Genomic DNA, 20,332 nt, shown 5'->3' on the forward strand with positions numbered 1-20,332 from the left:
TAAATATTTTGTATTTTTCCCCAAAAAAGTTTATTTCATAATAAAATGCTTGCATGCAAGCTAAAATGTGCACTGCTCTTGCAGATGAAAAAAAAAAAACATTGAAACTTGTGTATATCTCACCCTGGTTTTTACAAAATGATTGAAAAAAAAAAAAAGTTACCTGAAATTACATTGATCTAATAACCATATTTGCGTACGTTTTATGAAATAGAGACATATAGAGATGATTTTTCTCAATAAATTTTTTTTTTTTAATACAAAAAACGCATTTTTTTGAGAAAAAACGTACTGCCGTATTTTGGTTGCAAAAACGTACTAAATGCGGAAAAATCGTACTACTTGGCAGCTCTGCCATAGGGTCATAACGCATTATGAATTAGTCTGAGTATGCGCGAAATGAAGATGTCATCTGACATAGTGCATAAGTGACATTTCACCATCAACGTGTACTGGTTAGAAAGAGGTTGTCCCATTGGGTCCACAAGGAAGCACCAGCATCATGACATCATCTTCTGCATACAGTAGCTGATGTATGAATTTCAACATTCCTTTTTGTTGGATTTCCCCTTCAAACCCTATATATCAATGTCAGAGCAGCCTACCTGAACAAGAACATATTGGTATTTTGAAATGAGGAAACCAGCATAATAAAGAAATACCATATGAGATCACATAAAATTGAAACCTTAGAAATCAGTATTTTGCTATTAAAAAACCATCCATCTTCTTCTCATTTCTTCAACACTAAACTGAAAATCAGTACTTCCTGGTATCTCTACATTGTCCTTTTAGCTACTTGTGTAATCCTACTTACCCTAGCAAAGAAGTATTCCATGGTAGCGTTCCAGACGAGAGGGCCGATAGTAATATTGGTGGCTGTGATCCACCCCTCCACGTCAATACCACGTAACGTCGTCTGCAGAAATAATGTCATGAAAAGAATAACATGTATACATGTATGTATCGTACAGACAGTGTAGCTCAGTTGGTTAGAGCGCCTGTTCCGGATAAGATCGTAGATCTCAACGTGGGTTCGAGTCCCGCAGCATGCCGGAAGACGTCTAACAAAAAAACAAATGCTAGCGTTGTGTATTAGCGTGCCTCACCGCTGTGTTCAGTGCGGGTGTGAATGCAGTTGGAAAACACTCCGTCCATCGGAAAGGACACAAATGTTGGTCCCGTGTGTAGGAGAGTCACAACCTATGCACGTTAAAACCAATACACTATTCGTCATAGAGTAGGGTGTTCACTCGGTTTATTGCACCTGCCGGTCCCCGGTACTACAATACTGCAAGAATCTTCAGGATTGAAGGAGCCAGTCAGAGTAGCTTGAAGAAGAAGAAGATCATCATAATAATTGTGACCTGCCACCCGAAAACCAACAATAAGTCGACCAAAAATGAATATTGAGATTTTCATTGAGCTTGATAATTCACTTCCTAAGCTTTAAAATGATATATAATATGTTAAAATTGACCAACAATAACCATTACAAGTACTTGTTTGAATGCAGAAGAAATTCAGCAAGAGCTTAAAAAATAAGGAGAAAACAAGGTTTAAAGTTTGGGGTTCACTCAGGCATGGGATGTGCACACTGTGTAATCTCACTGAAACTGCCAAGCAGTCCGAAAAAGTGGTGTCCAAGAAACTCTTGTATTTATTCAATTTCACGACTTCAAATCTTCACAGTATAAAGAGGAAGAATTGCTCTTTCAGATAAGCTACTTTTTAAATTTTGGGTTTTGGAGAGTGAATTTATACTATTTTGGCTATTTACAGAGAACCTTACCTGGCGACTTATTGGTGGTTTTGTGGTGGTAGGTCACAATTATAAAAACAGTATATTTACCCAGGGTAGCCACTTCAGTTCCGATAACTATTCTCCAGCAGGACGGCTATCATCTTTACCCCCACTTAAGCTGGGCTACCTATATAGGTGCTCAAGCATTCAAGGAATTTCTTCCTACCTGGTACGCATTCACCACACCTGGATTGAGTGCAGTACAATGTGGGTAAATTTCTTGTTTAAGAAAACATGCCAAGACTAGGAATCGAACCCACGTCCCTCTGATCCAAAGACGAGATTCATAACCACGATGCCCACACAAATCATGAATTCTCCAATTTCACTGGACGATCATTAACAGGAAAACACCTGAATTCCTAGCTTGCGATCAGACATGTATGAATTCTTGATATTCATAAGGAGGCGGCGTACCTCAGTCAATAGAGCGGCTGTTTTTGGATAAGATTCTAAATCTCAAAGTTAGGGGTCGAGTCCCACTCATGCCGAAACATATGACTAACAAAAAATCTGCTGCTATAATAATAGGCGCTCATGCATAAATAAGGAACTGATACTGCCGGGTACCCATTCACCTCACCTGGGTTGAGCGCAGCACATTGTGGATAAATTTCTTGCTGAAGGAAAATACTGCAATGGTTTTGCTCTAGGTGTGAATTCGGTTTGGAAAATACTCCATGCATCGGAAAGGATGCAAAAGTTGGTCTCGTGGATAGGCAAGCAACAACCTATGCTTGTTAATGTCAGTTCACTATTCGAGTATTCGTGAAAGAGCAGGCTGTTCAACCGGCGCATTGAACCATCAGGTACCAAGCGGTACCCCTGAGGCATTCACATCCAGTAGGACCCTGCATTGTATCCACACAGTGCCTGTTTGGTTCGTACTTGGGGGCCTTAGGCAGTATACCCAAAGAACTTATGCATATTAAATCAGAAAAAATATTTGTAAAGTGCCCAAGATTACTATTAATAAAAAAAAACAGCAGTTTGAGGCCAGGTATGTATAAAGTAAGTATTTTGGTGAAGAAAGTAGTACTTTGAAATACCATATAACACATATAACTGAATTTCTCGAAATCAGTATTTTGCATGAAACCATGCATTAGTATTCTTCTCAGTTTTCAGTATGTACATCACAAACACTACCATAATTTTGTTTCATGGCCTTTATGAACAGGGAACTACAAGGGGCCAGACTTGACTGGCATTCATGCTATTTTCTGGTTCCTTTTGCATGAAACCGCGCATTAGTATTCATCACAGTTTCCAGTATTAAAAGTGAATTACAAATACTACCATAATATTGTTGCAATGGCCTTTATGAACAGGGAATTACAAGGGGCCAGACTTGAGTAGCATTCAAGCTATTTTCTGGTTCGCATTATCCTTGCTTTTCTTTGTATTCGTAACTAATTGGCTATAAACTTGTAAAATGGTTATTATCATTTCATTGGATAATAATTTTTTTTATTCATTCAATTATTGATATTCTTACATTTCCCTGGTAAATCCAAGATGACTGGTTCGGCAGGAGGAAGCTCGTGGGTGACTTCAGAACGACGCGTTTACCGTCCGGTGAATCAGCATCATGCATGAAGGTATCAACTGGTATCGGTCCAATGGTACATTTATCAGTCCCGTACTCAAACCTATAAGAGAGACCTGTTAAGAAGAGAAACCAGGGTCCCTTAACACAAAGGTTAGCAATTGATCGTACGCTTGATTTTTACGACTGATTGTACATTGTAGTCAATGGAATCAATCGTAGAAAAATGTTCTATTAAAGATCATTGCTAAGCTTTGTGTTACGGGCCCCAGTTTGAGGACTTATTTTTTATTAATCGCCCGTCGCCTCATGTATTTGCTATGTTGGTCTTTGATATTACCTGCATTGAAATCATGGACTTCTCGGATCGCCGTGGCATTCTGTGACGAGTTCCCAATAGGTTCATGGACCAAGGCAAACATATTAGCAGGGAAGCTGTAGAACTCCTGTAAATGAAATGAAAATTGAAAAATTGAAATTGAAGTAAAAACAAAATGAAGATAATTTTTCGAAGGATATATAAGAGGACATGCCAATAGGTTCATGGACTATTGCAAGCATATTAGCAGAAAAGGTGTAGTACTCCAGAAAATATGATTGCATATGTTTGAAAATGAAAATTGAAAAATTGAAATTGAAAAAGGAAACATGGAAAAGGAGACAATATTCAAAGGATATTCAATAATGGAATTCAGTGATGACTTGCCAATCAGTTTGTGGACTATGGCAAACATAATAGAAGGAAAGCTGTAATATTCCCCATAAAATTGAAAATAATTGAAAATAAATATTGAAAAAGAAATCAAGAAAATTGCAACAATTTTCACTAGATATTTGAAATAAGAATGATGGAATTCAGTTAGGACTTGCCAATTGATTCATGGACAAAAGCAAGAAAATTTGTTGTACTCCTGATAATAACATTGAAAATAAAAATTTAAAACTTGAAATGTAAGAAAGGAATTAAGACAAATTTCAAGTTATTTTAATAAAATTGGAATGATGACATTCCAATTTCAATGTGACGAGAAAATAGGGTCATGGAGAATAGCAAGCACTGGCTGAAAAGCTGTAGTATTCCTAATCATACAAACACAATTGAAAATAAAATTGGAAAATTCGAAATAAAAGAAAAAGAGCCAAGAAAATTTTTGAGATGGACAATTTTTCATTGGATATTATAAATTGCAAACTTAAAAATAATTCAAACTGAAACTAAACATTTGAAACAGTATACGATATTTAAAATTTACAATACATAATAAACTTAACTGCAGGAAATTTCAACTATTGTCAATAAATAATAGTGCTATTAATAACAAAAGGAGCTACATGTATAATTTCGATCTACGATTACTGAGGTTGCAGACATCACCATGGACATCTTAAAGGGGAAGTTCACCCTGACGAAAACTTTTTTTTTTAAATAGCAGAAAAAACTAATAAAGATTCTGCTGAAGGTTCAAGAAAAATCCACTGAAGATTAAGAAAGTTATTAGAATTTCAAGTTTTTTTACTTGTGACGTCATAAACAAGCAGCTGCCCCATACGTCATGTAATATAAAATGCATAAATTTAATTTTTAATGGTTCGTGATATATTATTTTTTATTTTCTTTTTTAGGAACGGGTGTGAAAATGACAAACGTATGTAGGAAAGCTGCTCGCTTATACATCACAAATCAAATAATTAAAATTCTAATATTAAACTTGTTTATTCTTTGATGGATTTTCCTCAAACTTTCGGCAACTTCTTTCATTATCTTTTGTGCTATTTTTACAGTAAACTTTTTGTCAGGGTGAACTTACCCTTTAAAATAAAGCAAAACTGATAATTTAATTTTCTACAGTTAAGCTGTAAGACATACCAGTGCCAAATTTTTCCAATTGATCAAACTGAATAAATCATTTTAAGATTCTGGGTCCCGTAACACTAAAGGCCCTGTTCCACGATGCCGATTTGGCAACGATTAAATTGACAAACTTTCAGATCGGGCAGGATCGGGGGAAAATGAGCCATTTTACCGGTAGTCAGTGAAAAATAATTTGCAGTTAAGTTTTCTAAAAGATATGGGGACTTCAGTACGTCCACGTGCCGCTGTTAGTACGCCAGTAAAGACCTGATTACGCTCGTCCCACGACTGCACGCCATGTTGCTTACGCTTTTCAAGCTTCTCCCTCGATTCAAAATGGGCGTTTTCTGATCGGCAAGATCAGCATGAAATTTTGAACATGTTCAGCCGCTCATGCCGACCTGAACAAAATGCCGGCTGTTACCTCCGGCGTAATCACAACGTTGTTAACACTCCTCCTGATTCCTACATGTATCCCGCTCTCCGCAGATCTAATAATCCGAATGGATCGGGTTTTCAGATCGTGATAGTGAATATATATATATTCATATTCAGCGTAAAACACTGGTTTAGAAGCACTTTATGAAAATTTCTCCTTCTCCAAGTAGCACCTAGCTCAATTATAACCTGGACTAATTGTACCCTTATACATTGTGGTCAATGCAATCAATCGTAAAAAGCTTTGTGTTACGGGTCCCTGTACTCACCCTTGAAAAATGTATCCAATTATAACCTGGTGTCATGGATTCCAAGCTCACCCCAAACACGGAAGGGAAATCCGGGAACTTCTTTGTCCTATTATACCCTTCACAAAGTACACCTAGTGGTGGCTAAAAGAACATAAAAACAGCATTAGATAGATGTGTATTATTTCCTGTATATGTTGTTATATTCATACGAAATTGCAAACTCACAATGACTTTTGTTGAGTATTTTAAGAAAATTGAATTTGAAAATTGAAGAAAATAAATTAGAATCGTATTTAAAGTAGGGTAAAACTGTAGTTGGTAGCAAGCAAACAGTTTTTATAGAATTTTTAAAAGTTATAATTTCATCGGAGATATAGATCAACATATGTGTGTAGTGTGTTTACATGTACATATACATACATGTATGTAAACTAAACTCTGTGAATGATAGAATTTACATTGAAAAAGCCAATACACCTTGCCAACACAGAAACCCATGTCTGGGCACATGTATTATTATCTTGTTGAGAAAAGATAGCTTTCGATGTGCAGTTTTACATTTTCTGCAAAGGAGCATTTGCCACATGCATCCTTATGATCATTTTATTGGATTCTCATTTTGACATCTTTACCACAAATACATAAGTTGCAGAGCTGGGGGGAGGTGGAGCTTCTGCACTCCCCCCCCCCCCCCTTTCACTAAACGGTGTGTAAAAACGTAACAAGTGGTATGCCTCTGGCAGTCTCACCTGCATCACGAAATTCAATATAGCAGCAGTGCTGACTTTGAAAACTACTATAGAATAGTTATTCACAAAAAACACCATTCATATAATTATACAATACTACGTTCATTGACATTTGACCTTGATTATGTGACCTAAAACTTGTCAGTGATACTTGATTACTCTTATGTCCAAGTTTTATGAACTAGACCAATATAAGTTATGATGGTAATTCAACAAATACCCCCAATTTGGCCAAAGTTCATTGACCCTAAATGACCTTTGACCTTAATCATGTGACCTGAAACTTGCACAGGATGTTCAGTGATACTTGATTACTCTTATGTGCAAGTTTCATGAATCAGATCCATAAACTTTCAAAGTTATGATGGTAATTCAACAGAAACCCCCAATTTGGCCAAAGTTCATTGACCCTAACTGACCTTTGACCTTGGTCATATGACTTGAAACTCAGGCAGAATGTTTAGTAATACTTGATTAACCTTATGGCTAAGTTTCAGGAACTAGGTCCATATACTTTTTAATTTATGCTGTCATTTCAAAAACTTAACCTTAGGTTAAGATTTTGATGCTGATTCCCCCAACATGGTCTAAGTTCATTGACCCTAAATGACCTTTGACCTTGGTCATATGACTTGAAACTCAGGCAGAATGTTAAGTAATACTTGATTAACCTTATGGCTAAGTTTCAGGAACTAGGTCCATATACTTTTTAAGTTATACTGTCATTTCAAAAAACTTAACCTTCGGTTAAGATTTGGTGTTGACGCCGTCGCAGTCGGAAAAGCGGCGCCTATAGTCTCACTCTGCTATGCAGGTGAGACAAAAATGATCATCTGAGTGTTGCCCATGAACTGGAATTTATAACATTCAAATGCCAATTCCAGTATATTTTTGACAATTACTGTATGAAAGAAATACATGCCATTGTATAAGAGCAAAACAGCATAAATTTTGTTGAAATTGGAAGGTATTGGAAAATAAAAGCATTCAAATGTTTCATCAGAAAACAAGAGTGATGCCTGTGCAATATAAAGGAAGTGTCATGGTTCGGTGGTTCAGACTCTTGCCTTTCAAATAGGAGGAAGGGGTTCAAATCCTAGTCATGAATGGCAGCCTCTCAGTCAATAAGAATTGTGAATATGCAATCAACCGTGAATTGTTGAATGGGTAGGCCTACCCAGCTTTGAATGCTTTAAGCAGGTCTATAGACAGCTCAGCTCCAATTAATGACACTCTATTAGTACAGCACAGTACATGCACTCTATAAATTTGACTTCAGGGGCCCGTAACACAAAGATTAGTGATTGATCGTACACTTGATTTTTACGATTGATTGTACAATGTAGTCAATGGAATCAATTGCAGAAAAATGTTCTACGATCATTGAGCGCTTAGAAACACCTGTATTAAGCGCCCTACAAATGTTATAATTATTATTATTATTATCATTGCTAAGCTTTGTGTTACGGGCCCCAGATCACTGCAACTTACACTGTATGTTATGGCGCCAATAACTGGGGGGGGTTCCAAAGAAGATTTAAAGCGCTTTCAATGGGTTGTGCATTGAACAACTGCCATGTCAATGCATACATATACATTATCTTTTGTTTGTCACACTTGAAGCCCCCCCCCCCCCCCCATTCGAAATTACCTTAGAAAACAGCAACCAAGTCAGATGCTGCACTATGATATAAGCCTACATGTACATGTCTGTACTGAATATGTCATAGCCTCACACTTATTTTGTATTTTTCAAACATCATTTTATAATCTCAATCTTGTCACCAAAGATCTGTCACACAATCCAAGTTTTACATAAAACGGAATACAAGATATTAGAGGAACAAAATTGGCAGGCTTTGCCACAAGGCCAGGATTATTCAGGATTCTATCAATATGGACACTATTAAGGACTGACTGGAATAAAATCCCTTTCTCAATTGTTAATAGCATTTCCCTAGATAAATTTCCTAACAAGTCCAAAAGGTTATTTCACACAAACACAATTGTCAACATCAATTCATTTGAAGAATGATTTAACTGAATTATTTAGTACGAGGAAGTCAAGAGACCAAGCCAGAGGGAGCAGACCCGGGGGGGGGGCACTCGACCAAAAAAGTGGTAGGGGTGTGCCGCGGGCGAGACAAAAACGGGGGCCTTGGAGCGGGCTAATTGTAAAAAGGAGGGTCCTCGGAACGGGCTTCGGAACTACAAATGTTTGTGAAAACGGGGGTCCTTGGAACGGATCGCCAGCGTGTGATGAGTGCGTATATGCATCCCTATGGAATGGGCATGCGTGCATGCAATGCAGCTAGCGCGGCCTCCGCCGGGTGCGCTCGCGCAGAGGCGATGGTCGGACAGCACTCCGCGGCCGCTTTTCACCAAAATTGCAGCTCCTTGTAGCAGATCAATGCGACCGGAACGGCGTAATGAAAACTATGCGAATCTATGGAGCGGATTTCTTTCTTCTTTTTTCTCGATAAGAAGAAAATGCTATGCTTTGGAGCGGCTTTCTTTGTTCTTTTTCTCAATAAGACAAAAATGCTATGCCTTGGAACAGAAATTTGAGTGTAAAAATGGGGGTCCCCTCCGCGGCACATACCCACTATGCATTATATACTGAGTGCCCCCCCCCCGGGGGAGCAGATAGAGCGACTGAGGGGGGAGGAACGTGGGTAGGTGTGGGAGGTGGCCAAGGTAGGGAGCTTTTGCATTTTTTTGGACTTACAACAATTGTGCAATCTGGTGCATACCTTGAGAGAAAATTCAGCCTCAGGAATTACTGGGTGTGCTAGAATACAGAAATGGATTAATAATAATTGACTAATATATGCACCCAAACCCATACTCACATAATCCCCAAATCTGAATGTCATTTTTTTTATGGGAAAATAACTTTAAAAACTGGACAATTCAATTAAAAACTGAACGATTGGCAACACTGCGGTGACACAGTGCACTACGCTTTCCATAATACATGTAGCTTGGATATATGTGTCACCGAGTGACACTTTGCAGACTCGGCAATCGTTTCCTTATGAAGCAATGGGGTATTAGAAATTATTCTAGAGAAAAAAATCCAGTGGAAGAGTTTTATCTGTAGGGAATAAAAAAAAAAATGCATTGCCCCAATGAATAAGGTTGTCTTCTCTGGGCGTGCCTACTGGAACTCTCTGCCTCAAGATTTCAAAGAATCCCCCAATGTAAATATTTTTAAACGCAAACTGAAAAAAATGTTAATTCTGCAATACTCCTTGCAAACAGGTCAAGCTGAATTACTAATTTAATTATACTCGACTTTTGTGTAAATGCGTATTATATGCGCTCATATTATATACATAGTCATGTATATTATTCGTTTAATTATTTTCTTCTTAAAATTGCAATTAGCCAAAGTACCTGCTCCTGCTGCCCGCCTTCTTCTTTGTTTCTACTTAGTGTACTGCACTCCTCTGTCCCTCCTGTCTTCCCCCCTCACCTCCCCCCTCTCTTATAATATTGTAAAACGTAATTTTTTTTCTCACACGATCCATCAGTTACGTTTTTGTCAAGTGCACAAAAATTGTTTGTATTTATTTTTAAACAAAATTATTATTGAGACCCAATATTTATTTGTTGTAATTTTGTAATGTAACTAAGATAGGTACTTGTCTCTTGTACAAGCTTTGCTTTTTTTCGGCAAGTCCCTCCGTTTTACTTTTAAATACAAATGTCATTTGAGATATCTTTATTTACTGAATTGTGTTCCTTCAATCTATGATTATGTAATATATATCATATTTTGTCTTGTAGTATTTTCGACCTTGTTATGTTATGTTTATCATATTATGTACAATTGTGAAACGGAAACAAATAAATCAAATCAAATCGAATCAAGGTTTTGAGAATATTTTTGAGTAATATGCAGAGATGCCAACCTAAAGGGATGGTTGCCAGGAATATTTACCATATTTGTCAGGAACAAATGGGAGTTTCTCAGGAACATCCCGCGAAGTAGCATCGTTTATACGCTCAACCACCCAATCGCCATTGACATTGTGCATGCATGAACCGCGGCTTGCACTCCGCACTTCGCTGTGTATTCAGCAGCAGCGCGCGGAGGCGCTTGCAATAGAAATCTCAGTAGAGAAACTCCCGTTGGTTTACCGTTGGCCACACACACGCTGCATGCACGATACATGTATACACAATACACGCATATACATGCACAATACACAATACACGCATACACATGCACAGCAAAGCAATACACAATACACATGTATTGTAGTTGTTTTTTCCGTAACCTTTTTATTGTTGCCGTAACACCGTAATTGGAGGAATAAAATCGGAACAAATACGGCGAATCCGTAACGGTTGGCATCTCTGAATATGGGTTGCAATAGGGGCAAAATTACCCATGGGGCTGCATTGTGTCCACTCACCATGACATTACAGAAAGAATTCATGTAATAATCCTGACAGGTCATTCCAGACCTGTTTATTCATGTACCTATGCCACAATCATGTTACCCGAGTCTCTTCAAGATTATTTTTAAAATGAATAATTTGTATCACTCATATCAAAATAGATTGTTAACAGTTACCATCCTCCTTTGCCATGCATAGCTTTAACCCTCAATCTCCCGGGGTATTTTGATTCTTGTCATTCCCGGGGGGGGGGGGGGCCATTATGGCCCCCCCTTAAGATCTCGGCCGCTGATCGCTCGAGCGACGCAAAAATTTGCACGCTGGTTGTGTGCGATGTAATCTACAAGGCTGTATGGTAAAATTTTCCAAAATATTGAGATTTTATTTTATATGAATTAATTATGCTAATTTATGCATAAATCATACTTTTTGCTCTAATTCACTAAATAAAGCTCCTAGAATGCTAATTTTTGGTTAAAATATTCTTTGTAGCATTCTTAACAATCGCAATTAAAAAAAACTTCAGTTTGGAAATCAATTTCTTATGTATTTTATTGTTTTATGAATTTCTTATGTATTTCCTTGTTTTTTTTGCTTTTTGTTTTTTTATTGTTTTTTCAATGGAAATCGTTCCAGACTTAATTCTGATCATAAGCAAGGCAAAATTAATTAAATTCAATCAGTAAAAGTAGAAATAATGATACATTTATGAATTTTGGCTAAATACACAATTTGCATTGGATTTGTACATGAAATCACGTTTGTGAGCAATTTTGGGTCTGACATGCACTTACATAATGTTGCGTAATGTCGTAACCGCGTATCCGGTCGTCACAAATTTGGTCTCAAAATTTGCGCGAGACTTGAAAGTAAAAGGTCAGTGAGCGGCGAGGTCAAAAAAATTTGCGCAGCGGATATATCGCGAAAATTGTCGAGGGGGGGCCATTATGGCCCCCCGCCCCCGGGAGAATTAGGGTTAAACTAGACGATCTGTTTCTATTTTGGACCACTCTTTTGGAACTCATAACCTAATTCTGTTAAATTATCTATATCTCTAAATCAGTTTAAGCATGCATGTTTCCGAAACAAAGCGCTTCTAAACACGGCTTTCCATGTATTTTAATGATTTGTTTTCACCCCATCTCTCTCTCTATTTCTTAGACTTATTTTTAATGTTATGATTATATTGTAATTGTTCATTTCACATGTATTAATGATTTATTGTTACAATGGGGCCAATTTATACAAGCAGTTGTGCTTTCTTTGACCCCTGCACATGTAATATATCTCTTTTTAAAATGTCAATGATTTGTCATATATTTTTAGCTTTGGAAATAAATTTGAATTTGAGATACATGTACATGTAATGTACATGCATATTGACAACTTGCCAAATCTGATTATATCACTCTGTTATGTATCATCATCATGCTAATCAGTGAGCGAACACACACAATACTTCTTTAGAAATGCATCCAACGCACGTCCACAATGCATGTAGCCTCGCCTTGAGACATGTAGTCTGCAGGCACAGACCCTGATTGAAACTTTGATCAACAAGTGGGTCTCTTCGCACAGGACTAGCACATGTAAAACTGGCGCGAACATCCACTGCTGAATACTTCGCACCGCTAAAACAACAATAAATAATATGCTGTACATGTACGAAGGTCTTCTTTACACATGTCATTGTAAACTGCACCCTCAGACCGGTTAACTCAAGTGAAGGGTTTGCGCAGCAGACTACATAGAGATAGCCCTAGATAGAGTACGATTGCAAAACAAGGAATCGGTGGTTAATCCCAATACAATAAGTAATAAAAGCAGAATTAATATACGGTAATAGCTGGTGCTACCCCAAGAAGGGTGGGGGAGTTACACCTTTCATAATGTTTACAAGGAAAAAGAAAATTATGTAATTCAGCAATCCCTTGTCATATTGACCAAGTTGAGATCTCATGTAAGCTAAATCGTTAATTTAATGAGACAAATATAGAAGAGAAATCTGAGGCTACATGGCAGCACAATGTATAACCTAGAGTAAGGTTGCCGAGGCAGGTGGGGGAGGGGCAACAGGAGGAAGTTTTTCAAGGTTTTTCCTTATCAAAATTTCTTGCAATATTCTATTCCCACAAATGTGAAGAACATGATCTGAAGATATGAACTTCATAGCATTTGTTTAATATAGATAGATCCAATTTAACTTGCATAATAGTTGGAAACCTATGTATTGATGTATTACTGATTTATACGACATACAGTTATGAGTGTTTTGTTTATGTTATCATTGTATATATTTTAAGACAAAATATTCATGCCATATGAATGAAGTTTGTTAATAATAAATTCAAAATTCATGCAAATTTGTACAAAGGGATTATTTTGAGAAAATCAAGATTGAAATTTGTTATTTTACTGTCTACATGTATGTAACCATTGACCACTATAGCATTTTTTTTAATTAAATACTGATGAATTTTGCCCAATTTGACCCTGTATCCCAAATTACATCGCCTAACAGGCGATCATAATAGTGCTTTCTCCCACCCCCCCCCCCCCCCTCCCCCAAGGATAAATGGCACAATACATGTAACTTCATTACTGATTTTAATACAATGTATGTAGCTAAAAAGCTGTTCAGTGCTGCATGAATGATTCACATTAATCCTGCCACCCCCCCCCCTCCCTCCATTCATCATGCCTGGGTTGACTGCAGTACAATGTGGATAATTTATTGTGGAAGACGGAGTCAAAACCACTAGACCATGTCAATGTTCCATATTACACCTATGTAACTTTACTGTTCCAGACATTAAGGCCCGTATTCTGAAGTCGGGTTTAAGTTAAACTCAGGTTTAAAGTTGTGGTTTAAGTATGGATGGCAAATTGTTACCTAAATCAATAACAGTAGAGATATCATATTTCAGCTAATTTGGTTCTTAAATCATTCATAATTATCCAGGAAGTATAAATAGATAATTGTCTTCACCATCAATGAATCAGGAAAGAGCAGAATAAACATAAGAAATGTACAACTTAATAAAAAATTTGATACTTTTGGCTTCCCATACTTAAACCGCAACTTTAAACCTGAGTTTAAGTTAAACCCAACTTCAGAATACAGGCCTAAGGCTATATCGTACGCATGATAGAAGCAGATCTGCTTTTTTGTTGTTGTTAGAATATGCTCTTCCTTTCTCAACAACATCCCTGTATGGTGGCAAGCTTGATACCCTTCCCATAACAGTATGTTTTGCTATTCCTAAATAAAAGCCGATAATGTTGAAGGAAATTACTACACACTCTAAATTGGCAATGCAATGAAAATAACAAATTCATCGTTTAAAAATGCAAATTGGTAACTTTTCAATATGAATCAATTCTATTGATTCATCATAAATTTAGAAATATGTTCTATCCATACTTTATTATTTTTTTTTTTTATGAAAACGAAAAGAACATGTTTGATTGTTGCCAATTTGAGGAGCAAAAAAGGGACTCATTTTGAACTTGTTCCTTTAAGGCTTCAACTGAGACTCAACCCATTACAGAATGGGTGACAGAAAAAGTGTTGCTGAAAATGTCACTCTAGAGAGCTCTACAGCATTAGGTGGGCATTCGATATTTAAGCTGATTGTTATTTACCAGTGACTTTCTGGTTATCATTTCTTGTGGTAAATAATACACACCAGATTTCCATAGGGCTTTGGCGTTGATTTAGTTCCTGAGAAAGGGTCAACAATCGTTCATAAAGTCGCTTGTAACTTAAGAACAGCTTTATGCAACACCTTATAACAACAATAGGCATTTATATACAGGGGGTGTGAGTGGTCACAAATAAAAAGATCTGAAAAAAGCTGAGGAGTGTTGAAAAAGTCTGAAATAGAAAGAGCTCTCATACTTTTTGTACAGAGGAAGGCCCAAAATAAGCTGAAATTAAGCTGAAAAAAAAAATCTGAAATCAGATAAAAATCTGAACTCTCACATCCCTGTATATAGCGCCATCTATCTAGAAATATTCTATTCCGAGGTGCGTTGTTATTATTATCATTACCCCGGCTTTAGCTTGAGCTGCATTTCGGCATTCAATGAATTAATCCTGCCGGGTACCCATTTACCTCACCTGGGTTGAGTGCAGCACAATGTGGATAAATTTCTTGCTGAAGGAAATTACGCCATGGCTGGGATTCTAACCCACGGCCCTCTGTTTCAAAGTCAGAAGACTAATCCACTGGGCCACAATCAAAAGTCCTCACGAGTAAATGCAAAAAATTTAGTGTCTCACCTCAAAGGCTCTTTCCAAGGTTATAGGACCTGGCTCAACTTCTAGATATTCATAATTGTGATAGAAATTGTACATTTGCTGCGTTGTTCTGTTTACAGCTGTCAGAAATAAAACATAATAAACAATATCAGAACAGGAATGCAAAGGTTGCACATCATTATTCAATACATCCATAACTGCTAAATAGTAGACTTGTTAAGAGGTTGAACGCTGCATTTTTTAGTACAAATGTCCCACTTGGCACAAATGTTCCTTGAGTCAAAAGAAAAAGATTCATCCAAAGAGACACGCTGTATCTATGCAAATAAGCAAGTAATTTGCATAAATTTGCATATTATGTCGATATAGTAAAAACAAGTATTTCAGAATATATATTTTAAACAGAACTGCCCTAAAATTGGAAATAAAGACTTAGGGTAAGAAAGGGAAGAAAATTGTCATAAAATAATTGGGATATCCTTGTTTATTATTACCTAATTTACATAAATTATGCAAATTATAATTTAAAACAGAGTATTTTTTCATGAATCCTGAACTGCTTTTAAAAAACAGCAACTAATACACAATGTCAACATTCTACATGAAAGAGAATATATTAGCGAAAACATCGATATGCTTCATGACAGTATTAGTGTCTTAATTTGCTTAGAAAGATGGCAAATATGTCAAAATGTATGACGTGATATTGCGCTAAAACGAGACCAAAACAACCTCTATGTCACAGTCACACTCACGAATCGGACAATAAAGCGATCAATGGTATGTCATTCGAGATAACACAATCTCAACACAATAGCTTCCATCGGCTTCTCGTATCGCTTTTGTTGGTGTGTCTGCCACACCGTAATCTATGATACATACGGACAAAATGCATTTCGGTATCGGTAAAACACTATTAATTTTGTTTTATTTGTTTCTAATTTGTTTCTCTTGGAAAATTTACAGGAGACATTGCTTTGCAGGTTACTGCTTTAATGAAACTCTGGCACATGAATCATGACGAATGTATCCTACCTCAATCCATATTTTAACTTTATTAAAATATATATCTTTTTGGAGACCCCGAGGTGGCAAAACTGCATCCCCCTGCATTCCCGCCACAAAACCAGTTTGACTTGTATAATCGATTTGGAAAAGACAGATGTATGAGACATCAGTCAACATGTTTCCTGAAGAAAGTTTTTTTTTTGTTTATTTAAGCCTACGCCCACGGGAGCCCTCCAAATTTACCCCATACCCTCTCCGTATTTCGACTTTAAATAAAAAAATATCGTGTTTTAAAACCATCGGCAAGGCAAATTGCGTTTTTTGGTATAATAAAGCAACTTTTATATCTATATTTTTATATTCTTTGCAACTCCTCTTGAAAAAAAAAACATAGAAGGCATTGTTTTATATCTCTTAAAATAAGTTCGTGTACATGACGGTGGCCTGTCGAAGTTGCCCAACCGTTTATTTTGTTTCGACAATATATATTTAGAATATCGTCTAAATGAAACCCTCATCTGGAAAAGGGCACTTATTAAAGGCAGCATCTACATTATATAGAGGAGGCCCTGGCACTGGGAAGAGGGGGCTGAAGCTTGTTAAATTTCTTCGGACCAAAATTTTACATTGAAACTTTTTTGCTTTTCAAATTAACATCAAGAAATTTAACAAGCAAATAAACAAAATGGATTGCACTACAAATGAAGGTTTTTTTTTAAGTAACGTTTCTTTTTTTCGTTTTGTCACATCTGCCGGAATTCCAGGGGGTGCTGTCTATGGAGAATAACACACGCAGCACAGCCCCCCCCCCCCCTTCAGAAAAATCTTGTGGGTGCTTCAGCCCCCGCTTCCAAGTACCAGGGCCTCCTCTATATAATGTAGATGCTGCCTTTAATAAGTGCCCTTTTCCAGATGAGGGCTTCATTTAGACGATATTCTAAATATATATTGTCAAAACAAAATAAAGGGTTGGGCAACTTCGACAGGCCACCGTCATGTACACGAACTTATTTTATGCGATATAAAACAATGCCTTCTATGTTTTTTTTTTCAAGAGGAGAAAGTAAAGAGGCTTTACTGTGTGTAGTAGAAATGTATCTTTCTTCCGAATGGACTCTAAAAATATTTAAATTTAACATAGAGTGGAATCAATAAAGGGGTATTTTAGAGCTTACGTGTGGCTTTTCTTCAATGTACCACAGCTCTTCTACATGTCAATTGTAGAGTATTTTCACCTCAATCTATTCCAAGATATGAGTTCTAAAGACAATAAACTATTTTTGAATACATAAAACCAAAAGGGGAAAGGGTATCCTAGGCATGCTCCTGTTGGGTTATAGCCTTTACTGTGCTAGAGCATTATTACAAACTGCAAAACAACAACAACAATAATAATAATAATAACAATAATAATAATAATAATAATAATATTAATGATAATAATAATATTAATATAGATAAATATGAAATATAGATATAAAAGTTGCTTTATTATACCAAAAACGCAATTTGCCTTGCCGGTGGCTTTAAAACACGATATTTTTTTGTTATTTAGTGTCGAAATACAGAGAGGGGATGGGGTAAATTCGGAGGGCTCCCATGGACGTAGGCTTAAATAAAAAAAAAACAATTTTCTGGAAACATGTTAACTGATGTCTCATACATCTGTCTTTTCCAAGTCGATAATACAAGTCAAACTGGTTTTGTAAAGTAGCGGGAATGCCGCGGGGAATGCAGTTTTGCCACTTTAGGGTCTCCAAAAGATATATATTTTAACAAAGTTAAAATATGGATTGAGGTGGGGTACATTCGTCATGATTCATGTGCCAGAGCTTCATTAAAGCAGTAACCTGCAAAGCAATGTCTCCTGTAAATTTTCCAAGAGAAACAAATTAGAAACAAATAAAACAAAATTAATAGTGTTTTACCGATACCGAAATGCATTTTGCCCGTATATACCATAGATTACGGTGTGGCAGACACACCAACAAAAGCGATACGAGAAGCCGATGGAAGCTATTGTGTTGAGATTGTGTTATCTCGAATGACATACCATTGATCGCTTTATTGTCCGATTCGTGAGTGTGACTGTGACATAGAGGTTGTTTTGGTCTCGTTTTAGCGCAATATCACGTCATACATTTTGACATATTTGCCCTCTTTCTAAGCAAATTAAGACACTAATACTGCCATGAAGCATATCGATGTTTTCGCTAATATATTCTCTTTCATGTAGAATGTTGACATTGTGTATTAATTGCTGTTATTTATAAAACAGTTCAGGATTCATGAAAAAATACTTTGTTTTAAATTATAATTTGCATAATTTATGTAAATTAGGTAATAATAAACAAGGATATCCCAATTATTTTTTGACAATTTTCTTCCCTTTCTTACCCTAAGTCTTTATTTCCAATTTTAGGGCAGTTCTGGTTAAAAATATATTCTGAAATACTTTTTTTTACTATATCGATATAATATGCAAATTTATGCAAATTACTTGCTTATTTGCATAGATACAGCGTGTCTCTTTGGATGAATCCTTTTCTTTTGACTCAAGGAACATTTGTGCCAAGTGGGACATTTGTACTCAAAAATGCAGCGTTCACCCCTTTTTTTGCAGTTAACAAGTCTACTAAAAGCCAAACAACGTATCAACATACATGTACCATTTATGATATCACATCATATGTCACTGGGAAGTTAAAATTTTGTCTGTCAAAACAATTTTTTTTTTTAATTATAAAATATTACAATGTCATGTGGAACCATTTTTTACCTAGAAAGAGTTCTACATGTACATGTAGACAAAAGGAGACTGTTTTCAGACAATATGAAGTTGCAAACATTACCATTTCTAAAATACATTTTATTTTTAGCTGCCCTCATTTTTTTAGATATGTGTCAACAACACAGGGACAAATAATAGCTTTATGCAGGCAGAGTCATTTCAAATTTTTATTTAGAAAAATAACAAGCTTGTTACAAGCGACTAAAATTAACTGAGGGAGGGGGGAAGCAAATAACCTTCCCAAAAGTTTAGTTAAATTTCATGTTTCATGTTTCACATGAACTCAAGTCAAATATTAAATGGATGATTGCTCTACAATATTGTTTGCTAGGGCTTACACAACATGAATAAACGATTGCATCTCTCCATCTAGGTGCACTGTATTAAATACATATTTGATGTACAGACATCAAATTTACCTGATCCATTAATTGTTGCTCTTAGAGGAATGGCATTAGCCCCCGATTGAAGATGAAAACTGGCATTGGAGAAGTAGAAATCAAGTCGGAACGTAATATTGGCCCCGGGGGCATAGACGCAACGCTGCCAGTGGTTAGCAGGAATACCCCGCACCGTCGTCATGCCCATGTAGGTTTCGTTGTATTCCTCGCCAAACCTGAAGACAGCGTTGGTGCCGTTGATATGGCCACTCCCGTTCTCAACGTGGAAGCCAAACAAGCTGAAGCGAGAAAAGCCGCTGACCCTGCAGCTGGAAGTACCTGCCAGAGACAAGGAGAGAGATGCAACTTTAATATGCAGTGCTTAGAATCATCTGTATTAAGCGCATGCTGCATATTATTATTATCATTGTTATCAATATATAAGCTGATATCTTAAAGTGATTGGTTAACATTGGTTTGACTTTTAAAAAATCTGAGCTCGAAGGTCACACTTGTCACCTGTGTCTGTGATATGTAACAAAAATGAAGCCCAGAAAAAATTGCGTTCGAAAATAATTATTCAGTGCTTCAAAAATTGAAATATAAAGTGACCGGAAACACCATCTTAATTTCATCCCATACACTTATGTGTACTATTTAGGCGTCTATAAGACGCCTATTTACAAAATCTGGATTTGCCTTGTAGGTTTAGCTTTTCATTCTCAATAATGGTTGTTTTCAGGGTTTATTAGTTCTAATACATGCACTTATACACATGTTTCATCTTGGTTTGAGAATTTTTTAAAATCGGCTGCTCACAAAGTTAAACAATACCT

General features: G+C 36.6%; 1 protein-coding gene across 1 annotated transcript in view; it reads right to left on the bottom strand.

Moving 5' to 3' along the window:
- LOC129266666 (uncharacterized) overlaps window positions 1–20,332 on the bottom strand; it is a 43,025-nt gene that overhangs the window by 16,898 nt on the left and 5,795 nt on the right. Inside the window, exons 3-8 of the mRNA XM_064104051.1 lie at window positions 19,536–19,835; window positions 15,339–15,436; window positions 5,913–6,035; window positions 3,694–3,799; window positions 3,303–3,469; window positions 818–919 (exon numbers count right to left, since the gene is read on the bottom strand). Of these exons, the coding sequence (XP_063960121.1) occupies window positions 818–919; window positions 3,303–3,469; window positions 3,694–3,799; window positions 5,913–6,035; window positions 15,339–15,436; window positions 19,536–19,835 (896 nt within the window). The remainder of the gene's footprint in view (window positions 1–817; window positions 920–3,302; window positions 3,470–3,693; window positions 3,800–5,912; window positions 6,036–15,338; window positions 15,437–19,535; window positions 19,836–20,332) is intronic.

The sequence above is a fragment of the Lytechinus pictus genome, chromosome 8 (genome assembly GCF_037042905.1).
Source record: "Lytechinus pictus isolate F3 Inbred chromosome 8, Lp3.0, whole genome shotgun sequence".
Lineage (NCBI taxonomy): Eukaryota > Metazoa > Echinodermata > Echinoidea > Temnopleuroida > Toxopneustidae > Lytechinus > Lytechinus pictus.